This window comes from Camelus ferus, chromosome 10 (genome assembly GCF_009834535.1).
Source record: "Camelus ferus isolate YT-003-E chromosome 10, BCGSAC_Cfer_1.0, whole genome shotgun sequence".
NCBI classification, from domain to species: domain Eukaryota; kingdom Metazoa; phylum Chordata; class Mammalia; order Artiodactyla; family Camelidae; genus Camelus; species Camelus ferus.
The window spans coordinates 20,258,527-20,272,111 of record NC_045705.1 but is presented as its reverse complement, the minus strand read 5'-3'; the positions used below and the strand labels follow the sequence as shown (position 1 = coordinate 20,272,111).

Genomic DNA, 13,585 nt, shown 5'->3' with positions numbered 1-13,585 from the left:
GGCTGTTAGAACAGTGGTGAGGCACAAATTTGTCCCTGATGATCCATATTAATGGGAAAAAATAGAGAGGAATCATGTTAGATTTTGGAGTATATGTTTATTCATATATTGCACCAAGAATGTATTCTGCATTTTAAATCATGCCACTAAACAAAATGGTGAAGCCACATCATTCAGCAGAAACTGGAAATTTGTTCCAATAGGTTTCTTTTTCAACTCTTCCACCTAGAGTTTACCCTCTCTAGGGTAAATTTCTCTCTTACTGACCACAAAGGATAGGAGGATATACTAAACAAGTAAACACTCAAAAAAAAAAAAAAAAAGCCTTAAATCTGGAAATATTTAGAGTGCAGGATTATGATGACTGTAATTTACTTTTAAATACTTAAGCAAAAACAACATGAAGCAAATAGAACAAAATATAATAATGATTAAATCTAGGTAATGATATTAGGTATTCATTAGACCATTCTATTTTTCTGTAGTTTGGAAATCTTTATAATAAAAAAGAGGTTTTTACAATTTAAAAAAAGGGAAGGAGAGAACTTCGGGCTTTTTTTGTAAGCCCCAAACCCAGAATAGTTAAGTATTCATTATATTTATTTTCTTACAGAGAAATCTGGGCCCGATTTCTAGCTTTTGAAAGTAATATTGGTGATCTAGCTAGTATACTCAAAGTGGAGAAAAGACGATTTACAGCATTCAAAGAAGAGTACGAAGGCAAAGAAACAGCTTTACTGGTAGATAGATACAAGTTCATGGATTTATATCCTTGTTCTGCAAGTGAACTAAAAGCACTTGGGTATAAGGTATGTACTCGGGCTCAAGATACGTGTAGTGTCTTTACTTTCTGGATGTTTTAGATTAGTTCACGGATAAACTTCACTCTAAAGTAAATTCTAAAATAGGATGTAATCTAGTTTTAAAATAGATTTGCAGAATACAAAAAAAAAAAGTTCAGGAATTTTCCTTGGGTTTATGGAATATTGATTATCAAAAGTACTGAACAAAATGAGAATTAAAATGAGATTTAACAAATGCTTTAATTCTTTCCCTGAAATTGTCAATGCCTTATATCTTATGTCTTGAGGGCAGATGGAGGTGGGAGGAGGGAAGAAAAAAGAAAATCTGAACGTCACTTAGGTATTAGTTATTTTCTAACAGCTCTTAAAACTGATGAATGTGTTTGACAGGTGATCTTAAACCAAATATAATTCCTACTTTGTGGATATAATGAAGAAACATAGCTTGTTAAATCCATAAAGTTCCTTGAAGGATTTGTATCTTTAAAACAGCACTCCTTCAGTGGAGCCCTTTAGGAATTAGCTTATCTAAGAATGGAAATCTTCTATGTAGACTACTGAGTCATAAGAAAACAAATCTGGTACCTGAACCCATTCAGGCCAAAGGAAAGATTAATGTTTATGCAGCCCCAGAAAGAGCTCTTGCTGAGAAAACCATTGTTCTATCATTTCTTGATTATTCTGTATCATGTGAACAAAGACCAAGATGGAAATCCAAAAGGAAGTTGTATCTACAAGAGTCCTGGATTGGTCCCTTTAAGCCAACCAGCATTAGGGTGTTCCTCACCATCATTCTCCATTTCCCCACTGCCCTCTCTTAGCCTCTGGTCTGGTCTGGTGTTTGAACTAGATTAAAATGAACTTCAGACATTTTCATTAATGAAAGCTCCAGTTGTGGGCTAGCCCCGTATTCCTGTTCTGAACTAAGGGGGTTACTGCTCAGGGATGAGCAGGTTCTGCTTCTGGTTTAACTGCTTCTCAGTGAAAAGCCAAAGACATTTTAAGACTACTATGTGGAATTAATGGGTAAGGCTATTTCAACTTTGCCAAGATGAAAACGGAAATTAAGAAAGTTAATGAAAATATCTTGCTATTTCTAAGTAGAACTACTTCTTGAATATGAATTTTCCATCTTCTATTTCTGTTTCTTCTGTTTATTTGGGTAAGATTATCATGCTTTTGTGTGTGGCATCTAAGTGAGAGAGGGAAAGAGAGAGGGCAAGAAACAATTCTCAGTGGGCCTGCTCATTTAGATTTGCCACCAGCTGCATATGAGCGAATTTTGAGAACGTGAAATACTCTTATATCCCTTAATGGTGGCAAAAGAGGCTCTGTTGGTTCTAGACAGGCAGATTGACACCTGCCAGTTACCTGCAGCAGAGGAACTTCTCTGGGGTAGGTCCTCTTTAATAGACAGAATGTTGCTCCTTTCGACCTGTCTTGGGGAGTTGCTCTCAGTGCTAGCAGGCGTTGCCGGTTGACTGACTTGGTGTGAGGTCAGAGAGGCCTGTGCTCTCAAATCCTCTCTCTGCTTTTCTACAAGCTATATAACCTTGCAGATATCACAACCTCTTTGAGCATCAGTCTCTTCTATAAAACAGAGCTGTTAACTATTTGCCTCATCAAAGAGGGAATAAATGGCAAAAACTGTCTTGACAAATAGTGGCTGTTTAATTAACATTCCTTCTCCCTGTAACAGTATTTGCGGATAATCTTTCATTAGCAAAATCGTATTAACTAAAGTGAGTGATGAGAAGCTGTATGTTAGCTTTCATGAAACAGGACCTCACTTAATCCAGATTCCTCACTTAAAGAAACTGATAGATGTTCAGTTTTAGTGGAAGGGAGATAGCAGGAAAATGTCTAAAACGCAGACTTTCTTCCAAATTTCCCCACCTCTACCTGGATGTATTTACCCACAAAAGCCTGTATCTATCCTACAAATGTCCTACCTGGCGACACTGATTCCGATTCTTAACTGGAGTTGGGTTAAGGTTATAAAACACCAAGTCTTTACAGCCTTTTAGCTTTCCTTGTTGTGAATTTAACAATCTTTATCATCATGGAAGTCCTTGCTTACCTTTCTCCATTCTCTCTGCGGTTTTAACCCAGTTATTCACAGCGTATCCTCAACTGTCGAATTGCACAGTTAAACTCTATATAAGTCCCTTTTTCAGGTTTAGGATTCTTCTGTTCTGCATTTTCAGGATGTCTCCCGTGCTAAGCTAGCAGCTATAATTCCAGACCCAGTTGTAGCTCCTTCTATAGTGCCTGTTCTGAAAGATGAAGTGGATAGAAAACCAGAGTACCCTAAACCAGACACTCAGCAGATGATTCCATTTCAGCCACGACATTTAGCACGTAAGCCATGACTTTAGATCCAGTACTGAGACCTCAATTTGTTTGTTGGTTTAAATCCAGAGGTGTGGGGGGCAAAGTAATGTGACCTTTCCATCTGTAGGTTAATTATTAGATTCAGAGTCACTATGACAAGTGGTTTGGCTGTAGTCTTTGAATAAAGATGAGTTAAAAATGTCTTTAAAAAAAAAAAAAGTCACTCATCTAGACTGCAGTAACCCATTTTGGCAGTGATACTTAAGATAGTTTTGAGAAATGGTGCTACACACGGCTCACCTGCACAGCTGGAAACTTACTTCGGTGATGTTATCTGGTGGTGTTTATACTTACCAATGGGTAGTAGCCCCTCTGGATTCTATTTGGACAAGGCCCTTATGATGAAATATGTTACTGTATAACTGATTTTAAACATGGATTGCTGAAAAAAATGACTCGAGGCTTAGAAATGATCTTTGACAAAAACTGACTAGCTCAGCCCCTGGGTTGTCTTATGCAAAGTCACTTACTTTTCTGCCACCCAGTGACCGTGGGGTTGAGACTGCTTTCACTGTCTCACCTACGTGAGTTTGATCAAACCTGTAAAGCACTAAAAGCACTTTAAGTTGTCCAGAACACTGCAACATAACCTAGAACATCTTTATGTACAAATTACTTGTTCTGGTTCTTACGTGTGTAGAAACCCTTCCATCTCATTTGATTCCGACTTTTCTTTCTCTTACAGCTCCAGGCTTACACCCCGTCCCTGGCGGAGTGTTCCCAGTACCACCTGCAGCAGTTGTTTTAATGAAACTTCTCCCTCCTCCTATTTGTTTCCAGGTTTGTTCATTGTTTTCATGAGAGATATTTGCTCTATGGGTAATGACAGTAATTGTGTGCTTTTCCTCTTGTATCATCGGAAATATAAAGTAGGGCTCTTTTAACTTGTCAGATTATTGGGGATTAAATTTTCTTTGTGTCAAAATAGGGTCCTTTTGTACAAGTGGATGAACTGATGGAAATTTTCCGAAGATGCAAGATACCAAATAGTAAGTGATGAAGCTCCATTTTTAGAGTGGAATTTACATTGTTGTCTCCTAGGCAGGAGAGATTGTCATCCTTTGCCACTGAAGTTTCCAAAACCAGCTAGCCATCTTGCAGAAATACAATAAAACCTAGGAGGGATACAAACCCTCTATGTACAGAGAGGCCTATTCATATTCTAATTCTACTAAGAAAAATGTCACCAAAAGCTTATCTTTTCTATTCATGTGAACACACTCAGATTTGGCTTACGAAAATATGTTTAACAGCAGCCTTTTTGTCTTTTCCTTTAACGATTTCGTATCAGTAGCACTAGCCCATGCTTTGCTAATAGTAGGCTACAAAATTAACTAAGTCTTCAAAGTAGTACATACATATTCCTTCGTAGCAGCGTACTTTTAAACATCCTCCAACGGTCCTTTATGTTTTGCTCCAACAGCAGTTGAAGAAGCTGTGAGAATCATTACTGGAGGAGCCCCGGAGCTGGCTGTGGAAGGCAACGGCCCGGTGGAAAGTAATGCAGTACTCACCAAGGCTGTCAAAAGGCCCAACGAGGACTCAGATGAAGATGAGGAAAAAGGAGCTGTCGTTCCCCCAGTTCATGACATTTACAGAGCAAGGCAGCAGAAGCGAATTCGGTGAAGCAGGCGCAGAACCTGCCTCTAAAAGAAAACTTCGCCAGGATTCCTTTTGCCTCTTAAGTCTATGTTGAAAAGAGACAATGCTTTGTTACAAGGTTCTTGGAAACAAAGTTGTATTGTCATTGGTGCCTCTATCATATGGTTCTTGAGAAAAACCAACCAACCAAGTGAATTTCAGGATTTGGAACAGACCTATGCTCGAAGCAAAATTAGGTTTTCGAAAATGTGAGAACAGTACGAAATAGCAGAACCACATTCTGTTCCCTCTTCAAGGGTGTCTTGTATGTACCACTTGAAGACTTGTGAGTTTTCAACAGTTTTATTTTAAAAACTGGATGGCTTATGATTGTAAGGCATTTTATCACATTTTCTCAAAACAACAGTTTTTGGTTTGCTTATGTAGAGTCCTGCCTTATTGTTTGTTTTATTTATGGCAGAATGTATGGAGTCGGTTTTGTAGTTTAAAATTTTAAAACAATCCTTTAAAAAAATAAAAGGATCTCAAAAAAGTCATGTCGCCTGCTACTTTCACTCAGATTTTATTTAAAATAGCTACTTACGTTATTCAGCCAATACTTGTTTAAAAATAAATGTCAACAATGTAAGGAAAAGTCACCTATTTACCATATATACACTTAACTGTATGTCCTTTACTGGTCTTTTTTGCTACTATTTGAAAACATGAGAGATCCATTTTTAAGAAGCAAATTAAACATTTTAGAAATCCTCATATGAATGCATTTCCCCCAAATTAAATGAGGCGATTGAGGCATGTTCTCTTTCATCTCTTAAAAGCAATATAAGTGTGGGAATTCCTTTAACTACTCACTGTCTTGCTCTCAGGTAAATACATTTCAAAAGGTGCTCAATGTTCAAGAACTTTTTTCATGAGCTAAAACAAAGATAGCATTAAAGAAAAGTTATAGCCAAGAACCAAAATCTAATTACAGTGAGCAAAAGTGTACCATGCAAACTAAGTCAGAATTAAGTTTTGCTCTTTGTTGGCAACACTATCTTCTCTTGCTCACTTCTAGAAAACTAGACAGAAAACTAGTTAAGCCTAAGGATTGTGATTCAGAATAGAAGCTAAAAATAAGGGAGGAAATAAAGAGGAGGCAAAGTATTAGGGCTACAGGCAATCTTACATCCTGGGTACACAATTTAGAATTTAAATTCAAGTGTGATTAAATATTAGCTTTAAATATTTCTATAAAACTTACAATGGAAAAGGTTATCATCTTGGATCATTTTTTATATAAACTTATATGTAGCAAGGTTATATTTACACAAGTTGACAACAAGCATGTTTTCAGTGTTTTCCCAATAAAGCTGAGTAAAATCTCAAAGTCAGCTGGCTCAAATTCAGATTTTATCGTCTCAGGTATCATTTTCAAGCAATGTGAGTTTTTTTTTAAATATCATAGTCATCAACAAAACGATCTGAAAGGCACAAGGAGTATCATATAGCAGAGACTTCAAAAAATGGAGATACGGAATCTTTCTTGACATGCTACCTTTGGGTAGTGTTAAGAAAACAAAGTGGTTTCAAACACCTGTAATGGTCTGTAATAGTGTTTCCATAAATGACAAAATAAAGCCACATGAATATGCATGAAAAAGTGATTTTTTTTTAAGTATTGTAATAAAGAGAACACATATACACACACATACACACCCAACCCACCATGGTGAAATGTGCTCCTGAGCACTGTTAATGCCATTGTGTGTATTGCTCCTACTGCATTTATTTCTAAGATTTTTTCCCCCTAGATATTATCTGACTTCTAAACTTAAAAAGGATTATTTCTTGCTAAGAAGAAAACATTTTCTAATGTTCTGATATATATATATTTTATGAATTTTTAGTTGTCTGAATGTATGATACTTCCTTGTGTAAACAGTTGAACAAGTAGCGTGATGTTAGAAATCTGAACTTACATTTGGAAATCGATGTGCAAACTCTCATGGATGGTACATACAGCCAGTCCTACACATCCAAGGACTCTCACATCCATATTGCTGGACCCAGAGAAATTACCAAAAGACATCCATATCTTTCCTCTTAATACAAACAATGACACCATCTCCCCAATTCTAGCAACTCTAGAATTGGATACAAATTAAGGATCATAAATCCTTCCTAAACAAAAATCAAACTGGCCTTTAGCACTAAATTCCAAATGAGAAGTTTTATCTATGTTGCCACACAAAGTAAAAGGTTATAGCTGCTTAGTAAATGTAAAACTGACCAAACCGTACCACTGAAAAAGAGCGAAAAAAATACCTTTGTCAGCATACTGACCTTGGACAAGAATTATTAATTTATTTGGTAATTTTATAATCCTCTATTGGCCTGTACTTAACATGTAAAACTAAGAGTTCATTTACATGATAGTAAAATCATAATTACCATGTTCATAAATTTTGGTTTCTACATTTCAATGCCCAAAGCAAATTTCATTAAAGTTGGTAGTTCTTCCTTGACTGTGACATTCAGCAAGTAAAGTTCTATTTTAGTAAATAAAAATTTCAGAAGTCTTGAAAGGTGATTCATACAAGTAACAAAACTCAGGTACCATTACTGATTTAAGTAAAATCTTAAATATTCAACAGAAGTGTTAGTTTATCAGGCTCAGGGAATAAAAGTCCAAAATAACAATTAAGTTACTAAATCTTCTTCTCTGCCTGAACCCTGACCAAAGTTCTGCTTTAAGCTTGCGGAAGACAGTACTTTTAAAAGCAGAGACAACGTGAATGAGAAAGACAGAGGAAAAAAAAAAAAAAAGGAGTGTTATTTCAATTTTAAGGTTGTTTTTAAGTCAGAAGTTGCACTTAGTTTCTCAATGTTTAGTTCAGATAAAACAAATGTAAAAAAATGGTGAAATCTGACTATTGCTACTAACTCCAAACACATCTGATTTCTAAATTAAGTGACATTCCATCAAACCAGGCCCATAGATTAGTTCAGAAGACAACGCAGGTATGGCAGAAAGCCCACATGGGGGACAGTGCTAAGTAAAATTCTGCCTGGTTAGGTTTCTGACACATTTCTAGGACTCCAGCTTTTTCTGAAAGTATCAGTGAACATTTGATAGGTTAACAGAGGTTCGGGGGCTTAAAGGTTTTCCCCTCCCCGATCCCATGAAATTGCTTTGAATACTGTGAAGAAAAAGGCTATCCATTAAAACAGGTACATAACACAAAACCCAGTATAAATACACAATGGCAAACATCATTGTAATTCTTTATTTAGATTATGTTTTCAATGAAATAGTGCCTTTTAATGTGAGTTTCACAGCCCACCATCCACTACCATTTCCAGTCATCCACTCATTTGTTCTCTCACACGTTCATTTAGTTCAAATAATATAGAGTTGGAAATGGGGAGAAATCACTGGGGTGCAGATAAGAAGAGGTAAGATTGCAGGTCTAGTACAGAAGAGACGATAAAAGAAAATAACAGTTCTGGACAGGACAGGAGGAACGCCTTCCCTACAGGCCTGTAAAACGTGCTTGCCTGAAGGGAGCCTGGGCACCCACAGTCAAATTCATCATAACAGATGTGCACCTACAGGCAGAGGATTATATGCTCTCCTTTGTTGCTAACAAAGCAATCTGTAGTCCTTTTCCATGTACAAAGCATTCTAACATCCATGATCAAATTTAATCCTCACAGGAAGTGTGAGTTAGGAGTGTTCCCATTTAATGGATGAAAATACAGAGCCCAAGGGAGGATGACTAACTCAGCATCACGTAACTTGTAAGAAGGCAACAAAGGAAAGCCCAGATAGTCCTCTAAATCAGGAACTTTCTGCACAATCCTACTGCAGTCTACTTAAGTTGCTCCAGTCAGATTTACCACAGAAAGTCAAAACTGGAAGGGCACTTATAGGAAAATTCTAGTCCTTTCATTTTATAGGTACTGGAAATAGGTACTGATTTGTCCCCAACTAATCACGTAACAGAAACGGGATCAGAACTCTGGTTTCTTGACAGCTCCCAGACTTTCCACTCTACCACCCTGCCCGGAATTTGAGAGGTACAAACATTATACATATAAATCAGGGCATGCCAAAAGGTCACTGGAAATCAAACAGCAAACACGGAGCCTCTCCCTTTGAAACTCACCAGGAAAGTAGGTTGCTCTATTCCCAGGGATCTTAAGGCTTTGGAGAAATTAAAATAAGCACCGGCACAAAAACAGAACTGCTAAATAATCCATTCAGAGCTGTCAGCCAGTATGTGCACGTTATATGCCTATTACGTCAAACTTTTTAATAAATTTCCTTCACAGAGAAAGCAGTTCCTGTACACCTGTCTACTGTGCTAATCAGTAAGACATCAGTGTGATTCTTACCTGAAGTATATTTATAGTTGGGTTATATGGTTACATAAACAATCACATTTACAGCCTACTTTAGAAGTGATGAGATTTTTCAAAAAAAAAAACACATAGACTGAGAATCTACCCACCATTCACCCAATCAACTGAGAGCTGACAAGGCAGCAGTTACTGCTCTGGACAGTCACTCACTCATTCATTCATTCAAGAGACTATCAAAGAAATCTAAGGGACCTGCTGATACTGACCCAACTCTCTAGGCACCCTGTTCTGCCCACATGCAGTGAAACCCTAATGCCAAATAAACTAAGCACCTTCATAAGAGACACTTGTCTTCCACGAATCAGTTAGGCACGAAAACACGTCAAATCCAGTCGGTATGCAGTATATAAAACCAATTCAATTCTGAGGGATGATTTATATGCTGAAGGATATTCTGTCTCGGAGGCAGAGCTGTAGAGGGGAGTTCCGACCAGATGCTTAGTGAACATTTCCCGAGTGACTAAATGAACTAAATGAGTTTTCCTGGCCCTTAGTGATAATCCTACGAGATTCCAGGAAGAAAACTAGCTCGCTTATCTTCAAAGAGCCACAACAAAATGATTCAATATGAATACTGTGATTCTGAACTCTGTCGCCTTCACTCTGGCCTTTGTAGAATTCTAGCAGCAGAACTGAGGCAGCGTGGGCCACGGGAAGTCTGTGAGGCTCCCTGCTATGTATGCATCAAGCTTTCAAACAGTCCAAATTCCATTCTGTCCGTGTAGGAACCCACGAGGGAAAAAAAAAATCTACTAAGAGTTAATTCTTACAAAAGAAAGCAGAACCTTTGAGACTGAGGGAAAAAGACTCCAGGAGGTGCGGACCCACGCTGCATATTTTGGAGTAAAGCTCCTCCCCCACCGTTGGGGGGGGGGGAACCCAAATACCCCAAGGCTGAGGGGAGGAGGGGGAGCTGCCCCCAGAACCTCATACTATACAACCAGTCATCACAGCTGCCACACAGCAACCTGATCTCCAGGAACAACTCCAGAAGTGACCTCACTGAATACGCATGAAAGATGTGATTTTGTTCTTTCAAAGTTCTGCTTCCTGAACTTTATCCCCTTCCAATGAAACCAGGGACGATTTGTCCTTGAGTCTAAACTTTAACAATACGACCTCTGACCATGTAACCCTGCAGACATTTCTGATAGCAAGTAAAAATATGAGAGCACAGTCTGCAGCAAATTTGTGAAGAAGTCCCATTCCTCCCAGTATAACCATTCACTCCTCTGAAGCCTGGTATCATTACACAGTCTGCACGGTGAATGTTTCTCCAACCCTGTCCTCTGCTCTGCCCCGCCCCTCATCGGCTTGAATGTAGGAATTCCTTGCATGACTGCACGCCTTGCTGTCCCTGCAGTTAGAGATCGCTCCAACAACTTCACGGCTGTTTCGAATATCATGTCCCCATCTACAATACACACAGGCACACATTTTATTTTTTTTAACAGAACAGGTCATCCGTGAGACCCAAGCTACCCTTTCAGTCACAGGATATGTCAGGAATTCTGGTCGCTGAAGTTCCTTGATAAACACTGCTCAAAAAACCCAAGGATTTCCTATGACTTCGTTATCCAAGAAATAAGTGAGCATATGCTATTTTATCTGAAAACATTCAAATCTAATTCTGGAATTTGAATCCAGTTAATAAACCTGTGTATTGTATCACAGTGAATTTTTCAGTAAAAACTCCAGACATTTGTCTTCTTATATATTACACTGACATATATTAAAAAAAATATTCCTCTTTAACTTCCAAGGCATAAAAGTCAACAAATTTTCCTTCCTCTGTATTCCATAACATGACTGCTATCATCCAGGCTCAGGAGTAATTCTGTATAAAAGAGTAAGCTTTTTAAAATCAAGTAACTCTCCTCTAAAACAGAAGGTTCTAGGGCTCTGACTGGGCCAGGCAGGGAGAAAGCAATAAATTGTGCAGGCGGGAGGGAGTCAGGGAAGGCAGTAAGACGATATAGAGTCCTTCTAACACAAAATACCTGGGGGGAGCCTTTCAAGAGGGGACAAGAGTCTAAACACAGTCTTGGCCTGGCTTCGTTCACTCTGGGGTGGCTGTCAGATACTCTTAGGTGTCTGGGAGAAAAATGACCCAGATGCTCCTGGGAGAGACAAGGCAGCTACAAATCAGGACAGAGTTGGGGTGGAGACACACAACAGTCCACCGGCTAAAACCTGAGTGCCACCTGCCAAACCCAAGATAACAAAAAGCTTCTTTGATTTGTAAACTTGCACTCATAAATACGAACCCTCAAAATAGAATTCAGTGCCTTTTTTCAACAGTGATACACACAATAGTCTTCCTTTTGGATTCAGCGCTGTTAAACAGAAATGTACTAAATAGCCATTTTCCAAAGCAACGTTACAGTGAAGAACAGGTGTTCTGAGTTGAGCGGATCACACTGCCGCTAGAGGGCGCGTAGCGGTTAGGACCTGACGAGGATCTTACTGAGGATTGCATCATAGTAGGGACTGAAGACCATCTTGTTGTAGTTGACCAGGCGAGCAAATTTAACGGCAACTTCCTCCAGCTCTTTCTGAATCGGACCCAATCCCCCCGGCGCTGTGGGCAGTGGCTTCTGATGACCTGAGGCAAGGTAGGCATCTAAGAAGGTCAGGATTCGGGACTCTGTGATGGAAAGGAAAGCAGCTGTTTGTTTCTTGGTCAGGGTGACTTTACAAACTCCTACTTATGCTTCAGTTTTTAGTTTAAACATCAGTGTTTCAGGAAGGTCTTACCTGACCAGACCCCCAGGCCAGGTACCCACAGCACCTGCCCTTCTGAACATTCATCCCATGTGTCATGTTTCCTCCATCAGGCTGTTTCATTTCATGAGGTGGGACCATGCTCATCTTGTTTGTCACTCTCTCCCCAGAACCCAGCACAGCGCTGCCCTGAGACCTGCCACCAGGAAGAGCCCCAAATACACTCGGAAGGCAAGCAGAAGCTTGTGAATGAGTAAGGAGAGACTATGGGCGGACAGGTTCTGCTCTCAGAAGAGCAAGACAGACTGAGCCCAACGTTAGCCATTGTTGAAGATCACATGAAAAGTGGGAAGAAAAATAGAGAGCAGGAAACACAGGTTCCCGCACTCCTGGCTTGTGATCTAGATCTTCCCACTAAGCCCACGTGAAAGAAGTATGAGCTTCCTTCTCTAAGGCCCACAAGGAAGGCCACGGAGCTGCGGGCATCTGTAAACTTGCCCTCCTCTGGGGAATAATGAGGCTGACGCTTTTTTCAGTCCATTCCCCTCTAAGGTATTTTTGCACTCTCCTGTGTATCTTCATCTGCCAAAAAAGTGTGCAAACCACACCTTGCAGATTTTATTACAAAAGCAATAGGGACATTTATATTGAATAAGCTTTTTCAAACTTCATGCCCAACCTCATGCCCTATGGAACCTTCTCAGGTACAACTGACTTTCACCCTTTGGACCCCAGTAACACGCTGTAACTGGCTGTGACTGAACCGCCGAGATGGCAGGACAGGAGCAGCCTGGGAGTCAGTGGTCCCTCCACCGCACTATTCTGCATCCTGCCTGGGTTGACAACATTGATCTGGATGGTCTGTGGGCCCTGCAACATCAGGGGGCTCCGCTCAAGAGACTGTAACTCTTTTTTCATAAAACATTACTTAAGAATTTTAAAAAGTCATAGTATTAGAAGCAAACCCATGTCACTGGTTCAGCCTCTACTCCCAACCTAGAACCTGATAACCACAGATCACTCTGCTCTTGCCTGCAGCCTAACTTTTCATTACTTATAATTTGAACACCTATCTGACTTCATAAAGAAGTTGCAGAGGGACTTCAAAATTAAATTATGATAATTTTAAAAATTAAGTATTAGATTAGATTGATCAACCAGTGAACAGGTTTCACAGTGCGACTGCTGTGATGATGGAAAGTGACCGCTCGCAGAGTAACAGGTTTAATAACTGCGCCTCATTACTGAGTCCTTACTAAGTGCTGCGGGGTACTGCCGCAAGCACTTCGCATACCCTCACCTGCAGCCCTCTCAGCAACCCTGCAGCTGGTGGTATCACCCCCTTTTTAGAAATGAGGAAACTCAAATATCATGTCACCTGCTCAAGCTACACAGTCCTGTGCTAAAGCTATGCTTCTCCCTGACTCACGCTACTACACGTTCAAACCGCTCTGACTCCAGATCTGGGGCAGACAGGTTCCCACACTAAGCAATTCTGTGATACCAGCTGGGTGTCCCACAATTTTACTCAATTCTGACACTACCTGGAGATGGTGTCAGCTCCCACAGGTTAAGAGCTCAGGCTCACAAGACCGCCCCACCTGACTCCAGATGCCAATCACAAGGAGCAGGTCACCCACAACTTCCATGTGGCT

At 39.7% G+C, this 13,585-nt stretch overlaps 2 protein-coding genes across 12 annotated transcripts in view; one reads left to right on the top strand and one right to left on the bottom strand.

The window, feature by feature from the left end:
* The window catches only part of CSTF3 (cleavage stimulation factor subunit 3), a 62,024-nt gene extending 56,692 nt beyond the window's left edge, over positions 1–5,332 (top strand). Inside the window, exons 17-21 of the mRNA XM_006195063.3 lie at positions 614–809; positions 3,011–3,164; positions 3,883–3,977; positions 4,126–4,186; positions 4,621–5,332. Coding sequence (XP_006195125.1) covers positions 614–809; positions 3,011–3,164; positions 3,883–3,977; positions 4,126–4,186; positions 4,621–4,823 — 709 coding nt within the window. The 3' untranslated portion in view covers positions 4,824–5,332. The remainder of the gene's footprint in view (positions 1–613; positions 810–3,010; positions 3,165–3,882; positions 3,978–4,125; positions 4,187–4,620) is intronic.
* Positions 5,333–6,180: 848 nt separating this feature from the next.
* Positions 6,181–13,585, bottom strand: part of TCP11L1 (t-complex 11 like 1) — a 32,115-nt gene continuing 24,710 nt past the window's right edge. For 9 of the 11 annotated variants that reach the window (XM_032488423.1, XM_032488425.1, XM_032488418.1 and 6 more), the window contains one exon: positions 7,171–11,853. In XM_032488423.1, coding sequence (XP_032344314.1) covers positions 11,736–11,853 — 118 coding nt within the window. In that variant the 3' untranslated portion in view covers positions 7,171–11,735. Of the gene's footprint in view, positions 11,854–13,585 lie in introns of all 11 variants that reach the window. The other 2 variants (XM_032488426.1, XM_032488427.1) reach the window with 2 other exon arrangements.